General features: G+C 37.4%; 1 protein-coding gene across 1 annotated transcript in view; it reads right to left on the reverse strand.

Annotated features, from left to right (window-relative positions):
- Window positions 1-18,077, reverse strand: part of lekr1 (Leucine-, glutamate- and lysine-rich protein 1) — a 99,990-nt gene that overhangs the window by 26,762 nt on the left and 55,151 nt on the right. Inside the window, exons 8-9 of the mRNA XM_039684028.2 lie at window positions 8,366-8,431; window positions 2,682-2,864 (exon numbers count right to left, since the gene is read on the reverse strand). Coding sequence (XP_039539962.2) covers window positions 2,682-2,864; window positions 8,366-8,431 — 249 coding nt within the window. The remainder of the gene's footprint in view (window positions 1-2,681; window positions 2,865-8,365; window positions 8,432-18,077) is intronic.

The following is an 18,077-nucleotide window of genomic DNA, read 5'->3' on the forward strand; positions in this document are numbered from 1 at the left end:
ATGATGTAAATTCAGAATTGTGAGATATAAAGTCAGAATTGTGTGATATAAAGTCGGAATTTCGTGATATAAAGTCGAAATTGCGAGACAAAGTCAGAATTGTGAGATAAAGTCAGAATTGTGAGATATAAAGTGAGAATTGTGAGATATAAAGTCAGAATTGCGTGATATAAAGTCAGAATTGTGTGATATAAAGTCGGAATTTCGTGATATAAAGTCGAAATTGCGAGACAAAGTCAGAATTGTGAGATATAAAGTGAGAATTGTGAGATATAAAGTCAGAATTGTGAGATATAAAGTCAGAATTGCGTGATATAAAGTCAGAATTGCGAGATATAAAGTCAGAATTGCGAGATATAAAGTCAGAATTGCGAGATATAAAGTCAGAATTGTGAGATATAAAGTGAGAATTGTGAGATATAAAGTCAGAATTGTGAGATATAAAGTCAGAATTGCGAGATATAAAGTCAGAATTGTGAGATATAAAGTGAGAATTGTGAGATATAAAGTCAGAATTGTGAGATATAAAGTGAGAATTGTGAGATATAAAGTCAGAATTGTGAGATATAAAGTCAGAATTGTGAGATATAAAGTCAGAATTGTGAGATATAAAGTGAGAATTGCGAGATATAAAGTCAGAATTGTGAGATATAAAGTCAGAATTGCGAGATATAAAGTCAGAATTGTGAGATATAAAGTGAGAATTGTGAGATATAAAGTGAGAATTGTGAGATATAAAGTCAGAATTGTGAGATATAAAGTGAGAATTGTGAGATATAAAGTGAGAATTGTGAGATATAAAGTGAGAATTGTGAGATATAAAGTCAGAATTGTGAGATATAAAGTGAGAATTGTGAGATATAAAGTGAGAATTGTGAGATATAAAGTCAGAATTGTGAGATATAAAGTGAGAATTGTGAGATATAAAGTGAGAATTGTGAGATATAAAGTGAGAATTGTGAGATATAAAGTCAGAATTGTGAGATATAAAGTGAGAATTGTGAGATATAAAGTGAGAATTGTGAGATATAAAGTGAGAATTGTGTGATATAAAGTCAGAATTGCGAGATATAAAGTCAGAATTGCGAGATATAAAGTCAGAATTGCGAGATATAAAGTCAGAATTGTGAGATATAAAGTGAGAATTGTGAGATATAAAGTCAGAATTGTGAGATATAAAGTCAGAATTGCGAGATATAAAGTCAGAATTGTGAGATATAAAGTGAGAATTGTGAGATATAAAGTGAGAATTGTGAGATATAAAGTGAGAATTGTGAGATATAAAGTCAGAATTGTGAGATATAAAGTGAGAATTGTGAGATATAAAGTCAGAATTGTGAGATATAAAGTCAGAATTGTGAGATATAAAGTCAGAATTGTGAGATAAAGTCAGAATTGCGAGATATAAAGTCAGAATTGCGAGATATAAAGTCAGAATTGCGAGATATAAAGTCAGAATTGCGTGATATAGAGTCAGAATTGTGAGTTATAAAGTCAGAATTGCGTGATATAGAGTCAGAATTGTGAGATATAAAGTCAGAATTGCGAGATATAAAGTCAGAATTGCAAGATATAAAGTCAGATTTGCGTGATATAAAATTGCAATTCTGAGAAAAAAAAAGAAAAAAAGATCTTGCAATTCTGAGAAATAAAGTCAGAATTGTGAGATAAAAAAGTCGCAATTACCTTTTATATTTTTCATTCTATGGCGGAAAGAAGCTTCCATAACTTTCTGATATAATATGTGATGGGAAAAGGGAGGAGAGCGAGTACGGCAAAAGTCAGATTCGAACACGGGTTAATTGCATCAGCTGTGTGCCTAACCCCAACACTATTGCTGATGTTGACAATACAGCATCTTCTGTAATTCTGTCTGGCCAAACTAGACATCAGTCTAAATAGACTCTGCCAACTTAGTGCATATAGCTTTTAGATTATAATCTAACAATCATAAAACTAATTGGGCTTGTCTTTCCCTTGTGCAAGGTCTAAAGATGTGGTTATTTCTTTAAGAACGATGTGTCATGCATGAAGATGTGAAATGGTCAACCACATAGCACATTTTGAAAAAGCAATGGACAATGGAAATCAGTGCAGTGGAATTGTGTGTTTCAAAATGCATGATACGGGATGGCATAAAGACTTTGAAGAAGTTATGGAATCGCGTCATGCGCAGTGCTCAAATGCGTCTATAACATGCTTACATAGAAAAACAATGTTCAGCAGCGCAGTGGAATGCATAAACGGTCTGGGTCGTTCCCACAGACTAGATAGACGCCTACTAAACTAAAAAAAAAAGCATCTCGAGACCTTGCATTTTTTCCCGTGTCTCACGTTTTTGAAAGAAAAACGCGTTCTGTGTGAACCAGGCCTAATTGTGCTTCACATCATGCCTAATAACACCCCTTAATCCCGGTTATTCCAGCAACGCACAGCTTTAGTTGGAGCACAGCTTCTGCATTGTTTTTACAATTGTAAATGAAGACAGATAGAGAGGAAACAGGTGAGTCACATCCTACAGGTCCCGACGTGTCGGCGGTCTATTGAGAGGAGCAGGTGGGATGGAAGGATGCAACACGCAAAAAGAAAAAAAAAAGCTGTATAGCTGTAAATGTATTTGTGTGTAGAAAGCAACACTGTATTTCTTCTCTCCTGCGGTGGAGTGTGACTGACTAACAGACCTCTCCTGCTGTAAAGTGGACTGGGCAACTCTCAGGTCCTTCATCTCGTCCTCCGCCCTTTCCAGTCTCCGGGTTGCCTCCTCCTCTTTCTGTTGCCACGCCAACAGCTGCTCCTGCATGGACTCGCATCGTCGTTGACATGACAACCGGCTCTCCTCCTCCTCCCTCAGGTCTCGGGACAGCCTTCGGGGGAAAGAGTGAACACACTGAATCACAACACATGCAAACCGTTTACACACACATAAAAGCTAGATATCTGCACACACAAAATAAATAGCTTTGTTCTGAAACCACGAGTCTCACTGCATTCTGCCTACACACATCCTACCATGCGGAACTGGCACGGTCATTTTACTTGTTGCATATTTGAATATATTTTAAAAAAGCATCATTACATTATTAATCTTGAATGATTTAATGTCTGGTTCATTACGACAGTCACTTGTTCGGCTTGTGAATGAATTCGTTTTGGTGAATAATTGGTTGAAAATACTGATTTATTGACTAAAGGCCCTTGCACACTGAGTCCGATGCGGTCCGAGTTTTCGTATGCGTTAATTGATTTCTGTGGCTCTGAATTGTCAAAATACCATTCTACGGATGCGAAAAACGCAGAAAATCGAACCCGATTCTACGTTTTTTTATGACGGACGAAAGTTTCGGAGGCTTGATTGACATAACGTGAGGTCATATTTATTTTTTAACGTGCGAAAAAGTGTGCGAGGGCCTTAACCCTTGTGCATGCTTATGGACATTTTTGTCCTTTTCAGTTTTGTTTTTTTGATCACTTTGCCTGTGTTAAAGCTAAATGCAAAAAACTTGGCACAGGTGTGTATTTTTATTGAAATTTTACTATTTCACCGGCATTTTCTTAAAAAAATATTTTTTGCATTAGGTACAAAAAAGCACCATTTGGACAAAAATGTCCCCATTGAAACCCATTAAAGCTGCCATTTTTAATCCCCGGTTCAGTTAACTATAAAATTATGCAATCTTTGTTAAGAGGCTTTCATTCTGATGGCAAGGCTTCAAAATTGTATTTTTTACTATTTTTATCAGATGGTGTCATTTTTTTAAGTTTGGCCTATAAAACAAATATCGCTTTATTCCTGTTTTCTGCTTCAGCATACTACAGAGCCAACTGGATAAAGTATGCAACAATATTTGTGTGGGTGTGTTGGTATGGATGTCAGAGTGTGGTTAGTGTGTGTGTGTGCGCATGTGTGTGTTTGGATTTGAATTTGCAGTTTTTCTCTCTCAGTATTACAATCACTGTGAGCTCCAGTGGGGTTTTGCTGGCACCCAGTGGGGAAAATTGTTACTACGCCCAAACAAACTGTTACCGAAAGCTCATTTTTTGAGATATCATCCTCAAATTTGCAACACAACCTATTTAGATTTATGGCTTTGATTTTATTGCAGTTTTAAGTTCAACCTGATTTAAAAAAATATATATTTTATGTAAAATATTTTTTATAAATAACTTTCATAAACTTATACCTATATAACTTTTTTTGGATTTACTTATTATTATTTTTTTTTTACTTCAGCAATAATCTGCAAAGGGTCTTCTTTAAAATGATACCAAACTTAAGTCTGTGCTCCAAAGAGTCACATTTTTATGACAGTTTTTTGACATTTTTTTACCTATGAGTAACGTTTTTTAATTGATGCACAAGTGTTAACTCATAAAAGACAAGTCACCTGTATATTGAAACCATATAACTGCAGAAAAAGTCGCTCTGCCTAACAAGCACAACTATGATGTGTATAAATGCTATCTAGGTAGACATCTAACTATAGGTTTCGGAAATATGCTTATGTTAATCCACAAACAAACTCTTAAAGAGATCTTACAAAATCATTATGGTCTGTCTGCAGTACCAGAGGCTGCAGTTTCAGCAAATGAATACAAGATGGATAACAATCACAGTGTGACTACAGAATGTGGTCATTTTACCATTTTGTGGGCAAAAAGGGGTCTGTTGTCTATTGTCAATTGTGTAGCGATGTATGATGAAGCACACTCAAGAGTCATTTTCAAACCAAGGAGGTTTCTGTTGGTAAACGCAGCAAATTCGTGCGAACAACAATTGCAAAATCTGTGTGGAGCACAGACTCCAGATTGCATGGATTCCTTTTGAAATGACTTGATTTTAAGATAGATTGTTTTATTTAAAGGGACACTATGTCATTTTTCAACCTTTATAATATATTTCCGAGACATGATGGTACAACGACCTAATGACACATCTGCCATGGCCTGACAGTGTCTGTATCGCTTTTACTGGCACCATGTAGCTTCGGCTTTCGGGTAGTAACCCGAGCACAAAATGTACAGTATGTTGTTGTCATGGCTGAAGCAATTTACTCACCCCCATGTCATCCAAGATGTCCATGTCTTTCTTTCTTCAGTCGAAAAGAAATTAAGGTTTTTGATGAAAACATTCCAATATTAATCTCCATATAATGGACTTCAATGGGGTCCAAACGGTTCAAGGTCCAAAAGACAGTTTCAGTGCAAACTGGAAACTGTTCAAAGGGCTTCAAACGATTCAAGACGATGAATAAGGGTCTTATCAAGCCAAACGATCGCTAATTAAAAAAAATAAATAACAAAGTTTAAGTTTTATAAACTCAAATGCTCGCCTTGCTCTGTTCTGTGACTATCCTGTTCGAACTCGTTCATCCGAGTCAATTCATTCATTTCGTTCGTTGAATGAACCAAATGACTCGAAAAAAAGATTTGTTCGTTTTATTTATTAAATGAGCGATCGTTTCGCTTGATAAGACCCTTATTCTTCATCTGGAATCGTTTAAAGCACTGTGAACCTGCACTGAAACTTTCGTTTGGTCCCCATTGAAGTCCATTATATGGAGAAAATCCTGGAACGTTTTCATCAAAAACCTTAATTTCTTTTCGACTGAAGAAAGAAAGACAGACATCTTGGATGATCTTGGATGGGGGCGAGTAAATTATCAGCAAACGTTTTTTTTAAAATGAACTACTCTTTAAGTTGTTAGTATTTGACATTAAAAATACTGCTTTGATTGCATTTTTTTGACACATCCAATTTGGTAGGTGGCACTGTCACAAATGTCCAAGAAATACGATCATAGGAAGGAAGGACTGCCTGGAGACACGAACGCATTTCTATTTCTCTCCCTTTATCTCTCTTTTCCCTGCAGGACAAAACTAGGAAATTCCCAAACACAGTCGATCTTATCTGCTGGCCTCCAGCCTCCTCTCCCGCTGATTGAGGAAGACACTTTGGGGAAAGGTGTGATAATGACACACTTCCCATGAGCAACAGCTATCACTTAAAGATCAGACACTTTCCTCCACAAGACTGATCCCTTCAGAGGAACCAGACAGCCAAAAAATGGGATGGGAAGTTGTATGGCCTTAGATCTGAGCTGGTGTCCTTACAAGATAAGCGCCATCCCACAGGAACGCTCACATCTGTGGATTTTTTGTATGCCTGAATCTCATGGATTAAACATTTTCCCAAAGTACACACTGGCTTCTTTGGAATGCCTAAACAATTAAGGAAATGCTGAAGCTCAACATATGTTCACTATAAAGCTAAATACGAAATGAAAGCAATGTGGGCAGCACATGGGCTTCTCTGTGGGCGTTACGGATACTTTTTGAGTATGGAAGAGTGAGAACCGTGGTTAAAGATGGTTTAAAATAGATTCAGTCAGATATCCGTCATCATCGGAATAAATCATTAGCGCCTGTGACATACGAGTCTACTTTGCAGATATTGTGGCTCCACTGGGATGGTGAAAATTAAAGGAGCTTTGAAAACCGAGATGTGAAGAGTGTGTGTGTGTGTGAGGTGCGGGAAACTTTGAAACCCGAAGCCCTGTGAGTGGGAAGTGCTTCTATCTTCCATCACAGAGCTTCACACGCAGCTTAAGCCTGCTGACACATTACAGAATTTAATATCTATATAATATCACTCGGCCTGAAACAGAGCTGTGATACACGGAGAGGAGGAGGAGAGTGTACGACCTCCAAACACAGATCATCACGCACATACTAAGCTCAAAGGCTCTTTCATCAGGCTCGCTCCTCTCATCTCCTGCCCTTTATCCTCCTTTTGGAGTAAAAAAATGCATTTAACTTGTCTTCTACCCATGCTGTCGAAACAGTCCAAATGATGAACTGGTGTATTACGATTACTGTCTGTAATGGGTTTTGCCGGTGTGTCTTTATGTCAAAGGTCTCTCTGTGAAAAGCTCTTTATCGGCGTGTTGTCCTCTCTCCATCACAGTACTTCAAACCACAGGCAGGAATGCGAATCAATCCACTGAGACGCTTGCAGATGTCTGACAGGCACTAACAAACTCTGTCTCTTCCACACTTTTACATCACACCCTAATCAAACAAATACACAATAGTTCATGGTTGTGCACAGTTTAGTGGACCATGACATCAATCAAAACAGACCAAAAATGCCTGACATCCTTCTATTTATAACTTCCAAGTGAGTGTGTATCTGATAAACTACTGTTTTTCTCTTCTAAGATTTGTCAAGGTTTTGACAAATAATAATTTCTATGATGTTTGACATAAAAATCCTTAACTACTACCACTAATGTTAAAGGAGTAGTTCACTTTTAAAAAAAAACTTTTGCTGATAATTTACTCACCCCCATGTCATCCAAGATGTCCACGTCTTTCTTTCTTCAGTCGAAAAGAAATTAAGGTTTTTGATGAAAACATTCCAGGATTTTCTCCATATAATGGACTTCAATGGGAACCAAATGGTTCAAGGTCCAAAAGGCAGCTTCAAAGGGCTTTAAACGACACCAGACGATGAATAAGGGTCTTATCTATGACCCTTCGAGTCATGACTCGAAAAAAGATTTGTTAATTTTGATGAACGACTTTGAACAGGAGAGTCACGAACGCTCATCACAAAACAGAGCAAGGTGAGCATTTGTGCTTATAAAACTTAAACTTTTAAATTTATTTATTAAATGAGCGATCGTTTCGCTAGATAAGACCCTTATTCATCGTCTGGTGTCGTTTAAACCCCTTTGAAGATGTACTGAAACTCTAATTTGGACCTTGAACCGTTTGGTTCCCATTGAAGTCCATTATATGGAGAAAATCCTGGAATGTTTTCATCAAAAACCTTAATTTCTTTTCGACTGAAGAAAGAAAGACGTGGACATCTTGGATGACATGGGGGTGAGTAAATTATCAGCAAAAGTTTTTTTTAAAGTGAACTACTCCTTTAATATATTATTGAATAAAGTCATTGAACTGAATTAAATATTTCCTTCAAATAGTTAAATAAATTGGAAAAATAGTTCAAACTGATTTTGCCGTGGTACCGAAATTGGTACAGAGAACCGTAAAATGTATCGGTACCGACTACTAGAATTTTGGTACCGTGACATCCCTAATTAGGGGTAATTTATAGTTACCCGTTATTTTAAAGTTACAATTAATTTCTATCATGATAACTCTCTTCTGAGTTTAGCATGGTAATGGATTTGACAATATTAATGTATTTGGTCTTTGTGAATATATGGAGTAGTACATATTTGCTATATATAACACACATTGATTTAGTTCATATAGAAATCTCTGCTTTTGGTTTCAGACTTTGATATCTTGGCAAATCGAAGCAAAACTGTGCGATTTCTCATTCGTACGGTTGTACCTTTCTATGATGGCGGTCAGTTCGCTCCACAACGCATGCAGATCCTCCTTCTCCACGGACTTTATCCTGAAAGACAACAGAGATGTGTTTTTATTTAAAGCAGCGGCCGCTAACATCTGTTCTCTCTTTCCTCTATTGCCCGTGAGCGCAAGAGATACTGAAAAAATTCCCCTTCCCCAAAAAAAGTCACCCAAGCATGTCCGTCTGGCATGCGCTTCTAACACCAGCATCTCAGCGTGAGCCGCTAAACAATAGCGTGTAAACGAGGTTAGCCCAGGGCACGTCCACGTGTGATGTTAGCAGGTACCATCCAGGGTATAATGGGTGTTGAAATCTCACTGAGTGAGACGAGAAGGTGAAAAAAAGAAAGCAGGAGGAAGAGATGGAAACACAATCTGACATACAGCTGTTAAGTGTTATTTTTTTTTTTTTGTAAAATCGCTCTGTTTGAGTAATAATATGAAACTCGGTTAGCGAGCACAGAAGTGACAAGTGTGGATGTGGGAGTCTAATCAAACACAGAATGAAAGCAATAGTGGCGCCAAGTGAAATTATGTTACAAGTTCTACTGAGGGAAACCATAATTAATGGATTTGGATTCAATTATTTGAAAGATATTCAAATATTTGAAAGTCACACATTCCTGCTCATTTCTCGGGCCATTATTCTTCAGATTCACTTTTTTATCATGTTAACACTTTATGATAAGGTCTTTGACATAAGAAATAAAATGTGCCTTGATCTTTTGACAAGAGATCTTTGTTCCATTAAAACATCTTGCCAGTTTTAGAGCTTAAAATGTCTTCCTCATAAACAAGTCATTTGTTAAGGTCAAGTTCAAACGCCTTGTTTAGATATTGCGGGATCTGTGATGGCAAATACGTTAGCATGACTTCCTTCTCAATTAATACACCCTAAAAAATGCTGGGTTGTTTTAACCCAATTTTGGGTCAAATATGGACAAACTCAAACATTGGGTTAAAAATGTAATTTAAAAATGCAAACCAACGGCTGGGTTTGTCCATATTTTACCCAAAATTGGGTTAAAACAACCCAGCATTTTTACATCACACCATTGGCCCCGCCCACTGGCGTTCAGTCGTTTAACGGGTGTCATTTGCCTACACTATAACCCATTATAATCACTGATGCTGTCTACACTAATTCTAATTCAGTATACAGATACGAGTTCAGTTTCTGACATTGAATGAGCGTTTGTTTTGCTTTGTCTGTGACTAAACTCAACTTAATTTTATACAGCACCATTAAAAACAACAATCGTTGACCAAGGTGTTGTACATTATACAAAATACCATCAACCTTTAAAGGAGTAGTTCACTTTAAAAAAAAACTTTTGCTGATAATTTACTCGCCCCCATGTCATCCAAGATGTCCATGTCTTTCTTTCTTCAGTCGAAAAGAAATTAAGGTTTTTGATGAAAACATTCCAGGATTTTTCTCCATATAATGGAGTTCAATGGGAACCAAACGGTTCAAGGTCCAAAAGACAGTTTCAGTGCAGCTTCAAAGGGCTTTAAACGATTCCAGACGATGAATAAGGGTCTTATCAAGCGAAACGATCGCTCAATTAATAAATAAATAACAAAGATAAAGTTTTATAAGCTCAAATGTTCGCCTTGCTCTGTTCTGTGATGCGTGTTCATGACTCTCCTGTTCGAACTCGTTTATCAAAATGAACGAATCTTTTTTCGTGTCATTTGGTTCATTCAACGAACGAAATGAACTATCTTAATTGATGATAACCAATGCTAATACTGTACATGAATCCTTATTATTCAGGTCTGCCCATAACGAAACACGTCAGATAGACGGCCTCTTTATGTCATGCCACAATAATCTGCAAAGTGGTCCAAACTTCAGCCAGTCAAAAGTCTGGCTGAGCGAGACTTAATATGCTAGCAGGGAGCTATTATATGCCTGTGTGTGCGTGAGCGTGCTTTTGTTTAATGCGTGCCAGACAGTGTTTACATGTGTGTCCATCACTCTGTCATTGCTTTGACTCATTAATTCACCATGACGTTCTCAAATTCTGCATGCTAGTCAAGCAATTGTGTCATGCAACATCTAAACATTTGCTGCAGAAATACATGTATTTATTCTTTTTCTTTCATGGTCGGACTTGTCATTATATATTATTCATCCATTATATCTTAAAAAACAATAATATAATTATACATATTATAAAATGCAATGGACTTGCCATTGATCTTGCTAATATAATATAATATAATAACTGGAAATTCTGTAATTCTGTAAAATCGCTATAGCGTGTCTTGTCATATCAGTAAATGGAGAAAAGTTGCTCTGGCTGCTTTGGCTTTTGTCTGGTGTGGGAGGTCAGACGTTGTGTGTGTGTGTGTGTGTGTGTGTGTGTGTGTGTGTGTGGTGTGGGAGGTCAGAGGTTAGTTGTCACAACGAATGAGAAAGGTTGACATCTTTAGCAAAATGTATGCAGTTTTGTTTTTTTAACCGCTAGAGGGCCAAAAGTTACAGTGTACATTTACTTTCCTTTTCTTTTCTTTTTTTACAATGTACATTATAATGTAGCATTAGAAATGACTGATTTTAGTTTTTTGTGCTTTCATTTATATATATATATATATATATATATATATATATATATAAGAAATAATAAAGCTTCAAAGGTTTGGGGTCTACACGATTTTGAAATAGTATAATGTTTTTGAAAGAAGTCTCTTCTGTTCACCAAGGCTGCATTTGTTTTTGATCAAAAATACTGTAAAAACAGTAATACTGTGAAATATAATAAAAATGTAACAACCAATTTGAACTAAAGCTGCAGTCTAGTAGTTTTTCCTCTGTTCGAAATCCGCAATTGCAGTTATTCATGGAATTATCAACCTCGACGCAGTAAATCATGCTGATTAAATCTGAACGCTTATCATATCACATCAAATGTGCATATTATACTTTGTTCTCAAATTATTAATGTTAACAACATCAGCATTGCGTGACTACATTTAACGCCCTTCCGATATTATCCTTGTTTTCACATGGGGCCGGTTGCAGTCTCTTGCATTTTACAGCGGGTGAATCTGTTGTCACTGATGATTGTCGTTTGAACCTTTCTGGATCCGCCATCAAATTAATACGTTTAATTATATCAAGTGCTGTGAGAAAAGGCTATAAAAAGCCGAGACTCCTTTATGTGTACAGATGTGACGTAAATGACTCAATATAGCTTATTCTAGCCGAGACTCTTTTTTATGTGTACAGATGTGACGTAAATGACTCAATATAGCTTATTCTAGCCGAGACTCTTTTTTATGTGTACAGATGTGACGTTAATGACTCAATATAGCTTATACTAGCCGAGACTCTTCTTTATGTGTACAGATGTGACGTAAATGACTCAATATAACTTATACTAGCCAAGACTCTTCTTTATGTGTACAGATGTGACATAAATGACTCAATATAGCTTATTCTAGCCGAGACTCTTTTTTATGTGTACAGATGTGACGTAAATGACTCAATATAGCTTATACTAGCCGATACTCTTCTTTATGTGTACAGATGTGATGTTAATGACTCAATATAGCTTATACTAGCCGAGACTCTTCTTTATGTGTACAGATGTGACGTAAATGACTCAATATAGCTTATACTAGCCAAGACTCTTCTTTGTGTACAAATGTGACATAAATGACTCAATATAACTTATACTAGCCAAGACTCTTCTTTATGTGTACAGATGTGACGTAAATGACTCAATATAGCTTATACTAGCCGAGACTCTTCTTTATGTGTACAGATGTGACGTTAATGACTCAATATATCTTATACTAGCCAAGACTCTTCTTTATGTGTACAGATGTGACATAAATGACTCAATATAGCTTATACTAGCCGATACTCTTCTTTATGTGTACAGATGTGACATAAATGACTCAATATAGCTTATACTAGCCGATACTCTTCTTTATGTGTACAGATGTGATGTTAATGACTCAATATAGCTTATACTAGCCAAGACTCTTCTTTATGTGTACAGATGTGACATAAATGACTCAATATAGCTTATTCTAGCCGAGACTCTTTTTTATGTGTACAGATGTGACGTAAATGACTCAATATAGCTTATACTAGCCGATACTCTTCTTTATGTGTACAGATGTGATGTTAATGACTCAATATAGCTTATACTAGCCGAGACTCTTCTTTATGTGTACAGATGTGACGTAAATGACTCAATATAGCTTATACTAGCCAAGACTCTTCTTTGTGTACAGATGTGACATAAATGACTCAATATAACTTATACTAGCCAAGACTCTTCTTTATGTGTACAGATGTGACGTAAATGACTCAATATAGCTTATACTAGCCGAGACTCTTCTTTATGTGTACAGATGTGACGTTAATGACTCAATATAACTTATACTAGCCGATACTCTTCTTTATGTGTACAGATGTGACGTTAATGACTCAATATAGCTTATACTAGCCGATACTCTTCTTTATGTGTACAGATGTGACGTTAATGACTCAATATATCTTATACTAGCCAAGACTCTTCTTTATGTGTACAGATGTGACATAAATGACTCAATATAGCTTATACTAGCCGATACTCTTCTTTATGTGTACAGATGTGACATAAATGACTCAATATAGCTTATACTAGCCGATACTCTTCTTTATGTGTACAGATGTGATGTTAATGACTCAATATAGCTTATACTAGCCAAGACTCTTCTTTATGTGTACATATGTGACGTAATGACACAAACACATGCTCGAATCTCCTGCAGAAATCCACCTGTACCACTGGAGTTAAAAACATTATTACAGGCTTAGGCTTTTAATCGAGCTAAGGCAAGCAGAGAGTTTTGAACACTGGCTGGTTGTGCACTCGCTAAAAAAATATTTTGGATGTTTTTTTAACCCCAAAAAGTTACGGAATGCAGTTTTAATATTTAATTTACTTCTGTGAAAAAACTATCTTTTGAAAGATAGTACAGAACTTGGCTATTTACTGGTTATCGGACATAACATGAAAACAATGATTGCATGGCTTATCAGAACTGGCTAGTATTGCAATATCGTCGCATCCCTCGTTCCAGCAATGAAGGTAAAATCTGAGCCACTCAACCCAGATAACTTCACACACAGGACACATTCTCCCTCTGGCTCTCAGACTGACCTTCCTGTCGATCAGGACACAAGCAAAGACCTTGCATGTCTGAGCCCGGCTGCAAATAAACGGGAAACTCTCCTCCTCTTTCTTCTTTTCATGCTCCTGGGGCCTGATGTTAAGCACAACATAGCAGAGAAATCCCTGCGTTGCTAAGTTGAATAACAATCAGCCTCTCGCTCTGTCTCATTCCCTCGTTCTCTAGTTTCTCCAATTCTCTCTCAAGGTCGGCACGGTACAGATTCCCTGCGGGTGTCGTCTGTCAACTGTTAAGCCTTCTGAATCCCCCCATCAGCCCAACTCACAAATATTTTTCACCCCAACACTACCCATCCAACTCCATTGGCTCCCTCAACGCCAGTCAGGGGAGAAACTGGGGAGTTGGTGTCTCCCAGCTGAGCCGAACGAGCGAGAGCGTGATGGATGATTGTCGAGTCTTATGGAGGTTTGGTGAAGACCTTTCTTTCTTTGTTTATTATGCTTGCCTGAAGGTTTTGCTGAGTTCTGTGACACACTGCTATCTGACAGCGGGTTAAGATAACCTTTTATTTCCCCTGGATCTCTGTGACACTAGAGATAAGAGTGAGGGGGAGAGGAGAGGGGAGAGAGAGAAAAAGAGAAAGTGATTATGGGATTAACATGTTAAAAATGGATGTCTCCGTTTGGATGAAAACATGGCAGATGTCAGGTCAAGTGGACCTGAAAACAAGAACGCAATCTGTAACTCTCACATGCTTAGGAGAGGAAGTCTACCTCTCCTAAAGAATGAATCAGATTTGATAGAAATAAATGATCTGAGCGACTTCAGCTCATTGCGGGAAGCCGGGCGGGGCCGAGAGCCTTGGGAACGGAGCAATTGCAAATGAGCCAAAGTCGCTCAGATTGTCTCGAGTCTCACCGAGGAACTCCAGAAGGATAAAAGGAGGAGTGACGACAGTGTAAGACGAGAGAGGACCAGACCTGGACTTTAACTTTCTAGTCCACACGTACACGGGTTTAAAAAACTAACTAAATCGTGTCAACACAAACACGGTTTAAAGGTGCATTGCACAATATTTCATGTTAAAAATAGCCGTTTTTCTAACCCATATGCTTAAACAATTGCCTGATGGGCTCAATGAGCCCTTCTCTGATCACTGCGATCGCCTCTATAATCCTGTACAGTAAAATAAATAAGAGGGATTCGGGACGGGTTTGAGACTGGGCGTGACGTCATGCACGTTCACCCTCACCTGCCGATGTCTGGCAGGTTTGTGTATTCGCCGCCATTCTCCGTATCAGCGAAGACAACTCGAGCGACAAACTTTAGTCAACTAAAGTAGTAGATGGATTCAAAGAGACCAGCTTGTAGTTCATTCCAAACCTCAAACGCAAACTATCGCTCGCTAAAGTGCCAAAAACGTTAAAAAAAAAGAAAGCCGCACATTGACAAATAACTTGCAAGTATTAAAGCCCCAGACAGCAGTCATTTATTAAAAGCCTATATTCTTTTTTTCTTTCTTTACCTACACACTTTCATTTCAAATAGGGTCAATATATAGGCCTGTCCTAGGCTTAAGTTTTTAAATTAAAAAAGGACCTACTGATGTTTTTGTTATTGTATTTTCAACATAATAGGCTATTATTTATGTATAAACATATCTGGTTATAGTAAACATACTGTTTGTTTGAAAACATATTTTGTCATCCTTTGCTGCAAGCTTACAAGAGCGACAATATCATTAAATGTGAAGGGGGGCCCTAAAATATTTTCTTGGGAAAAGGGGGGTCTCAGACAAAAAAAGGTCGGGAACGTCTGATCTGACAACACTGCAACCAGAGTTTCAGAAAATCTTCAACCTGGCAGGAGTTTTAGTGACCGGATACTGCGTTTACGTGTACGAACAGGCTAACCGCATTGAAAAAGCTGTGGTTTTGAAAATACCTGTTGGTGTGGACAGGGCCTGCGTTGCAGTCGTCCATGAGGGGCTGCCGCTTTACTTTACTTTTTTTTATTTTTATGATTAAAGTTTGTTCCAATCTCCATCTTCCCTGAGCCTTCGTTACACTCAATCTTAAGGCATTTGATTAAACCCCTAACCATAACCACTCAATGTGGCACAAAGCAATAAAGATATGAATTATCCCTGAAATGATGCACCTTGTTCAGAAGAGGAGTGTGATTATCTTCCCGAGTGACTGGGGAAAAGGCCACATCCAGGCACCACCCAAAACAATGGCCGAGAGTTGATACAGATTTAGTCTGATTCATGATTTGGGTATATTTCAGTTACGCATATGAAAGAAACTCAAATTAGTGCTATAAATTATAAATGGAACCTTCTAACTTGGTACATTACAATAAATTTAATTTGAATAATTAACTACAGGGCCTAAATTATTCAGTTGAGCAGAATAAGTATGAGTTTTTATTGCCAAGAGTCCTCATTCCAGTCCACATAATTAAATGCAAAATGAAAAAAAAAAATAATTAGGTAATGGTATAACAACATGTTCTCTCCCTATCATTCTCGTCCTTTGTCTCCTGTAATAATAGCACTCTTTGAGGTTTATTAATGGGTATTAATGAGTCTTAGAAAGCGTTACGATGTTCCCCACACACACACTCCCTGAGGCGCTACACTCAGACTACTGAAGCGTTGTGAGACATGCAATCCCACGTATCATGTGTTTCTGCTGAAAAACTGTGAATATAACGGATCTGATATCTAAACTCCAGGTAACCGAGTTCAGTTCATCAGTTACGAAGGTCCAGTGAAATGTTTTGCATATTCACATTTCTTAGCTTATACAGTTTATCACTTCATATCTCACCGGGCGGAGGTCCAGCTCATTTACAAGTTTTCATCCTGTTTATCGCTTTCAGTCTTGCTCTTTTCAATCCCCTCTCCCTCAGGTTAATCACATCGGTGGTCTGTCACTCCACGAGTGTTTTAAATAGCCCCTAACTATTTCTGACATGTATCAGCGTAGCCAGGGAAACAAACCAGCTCGGCAGATGTGTGTGTGTGATATGTGTGAAATAGGGTTAGAGGTTGCACGGTTGTCATGGGAACACATGCTGCAAACAAACACTGCTCTTTCTTCCCTGATATGGAGATATCAAAGCTTTGGCACAAGTTTCCACACACGTCATGCTGTTACAGCATTTGCCGAATTTAAGTTCTTTCTTCGGAAAAAAAAAAAAGCCATTGGAGTGTCTTTACTAAGAAGGTTGAATAATTCAGGTGTTATTCTTGGCTTGTTTGCTTGAATAACTTAAATTAGGTTAAAGGGATTGCTCAAACAGAAATGAAAATGCTGTCATCATTTACTCACCCTCACATCGCTCAATACATGTATAGCTTTCTTTCTTCCTTGGAATATCTAAGAATTATTGTTGAAGAACAGGTTTTGTCCATTTGTCCAAAAATAACGAACAATCCTAAAAAAAAAAAAAAATCTACTTTTATGTTCTGCAGAAGACTGCAGCATCCAAACTTAAAGTGATACTTTAAGAGCTGATATCCAGCTTATAAAACTTAAACTTTGTTATTTTTTTTTTTTAAATGGCCGATCGTTTCGCTTGATAAGACCCTTATTCATAGTCTGGAATTGTTTAAAGCCTTTTGAAGATGTACTGAAACTCTCATTTGGACCTTGAACCGTTTGGTTCCCATTGAAGTCCATTATATGGAGAAAAATCAAAAACTTTAATTTCTTTTCGACTGAAGAAAGAAAGACGTGGACATCTTGGATGACATGGGGGTGAGTAAATTATCAGCAATTTTTTTTTAAAGTGAACTACTCCTTTAAGGACACACAAGGGTTAAACTTAAATTTATCCCTGTGATCAAAATTGAACCAGCATCATTACTCCGGTCTTCAGGGTCACATGATCCTTCAGAATCATTCTACTCTATATGATGATTTTTTTTTTCCAACAATATATTTATTTGTCTTTTTTGTTTTTTATAACATACAAACAACAGAACCTCTATATGATTTAGCGCTAAAGAAACAAATCTGATCTTGAAAACAGTTCTTCTGCTTAATATTTTGGTGGAAACGGATTCATTTTTGTTTTTTTTACGATTCTTTGATGAATAGAAAGTTAAAAAAAAAGAACACCATTTATTTAAAATAGAAATCTTTTGTAACACTATAAATGTCTTTACTGTGATCAATTCAATGCATCCACGCAGAATGAAAGGGTTTTTTTTTTTTTTGTAAATATTTAACCTTTAGTGTTCATTTTTTAAAGATAAAAGCTGTGGCTGCATCAGATCTATGCATCAACCTTCCAAACTACATTAGCGAACCATCACGCAATGAGCCTCTTCCCAAACACACACACACACACACACAGCTGTCAATGCCAGAGCGACCCTGACAGCGACACCAGCTCTCCCACTGTCACATCACACACACTGTCCTGCCACAGAGCGTTCTGACAGCTCATCCACACACACACCGCAAGGCTCCTTCGCTTACAAAGGGGAAAAAGCAGCCAGAAAAACAGAAGTTGGGATGGATTATAAAAGGAGTATGAGC

Source organism: Pimephales promelas, chromosome 10 (genome assembly GCF_988280905.1).
Source record: "Pimephales promelas chromosome 10, fPimPro1.hap1.1, whole genome shotgun sequence".
Taxonomy (NCBI): Eukaryota; Metazoa; Chordata; class Actinopteri; order Cypriniformes; family Leuciscidae; genus Pimephales; species Pimephales promelas.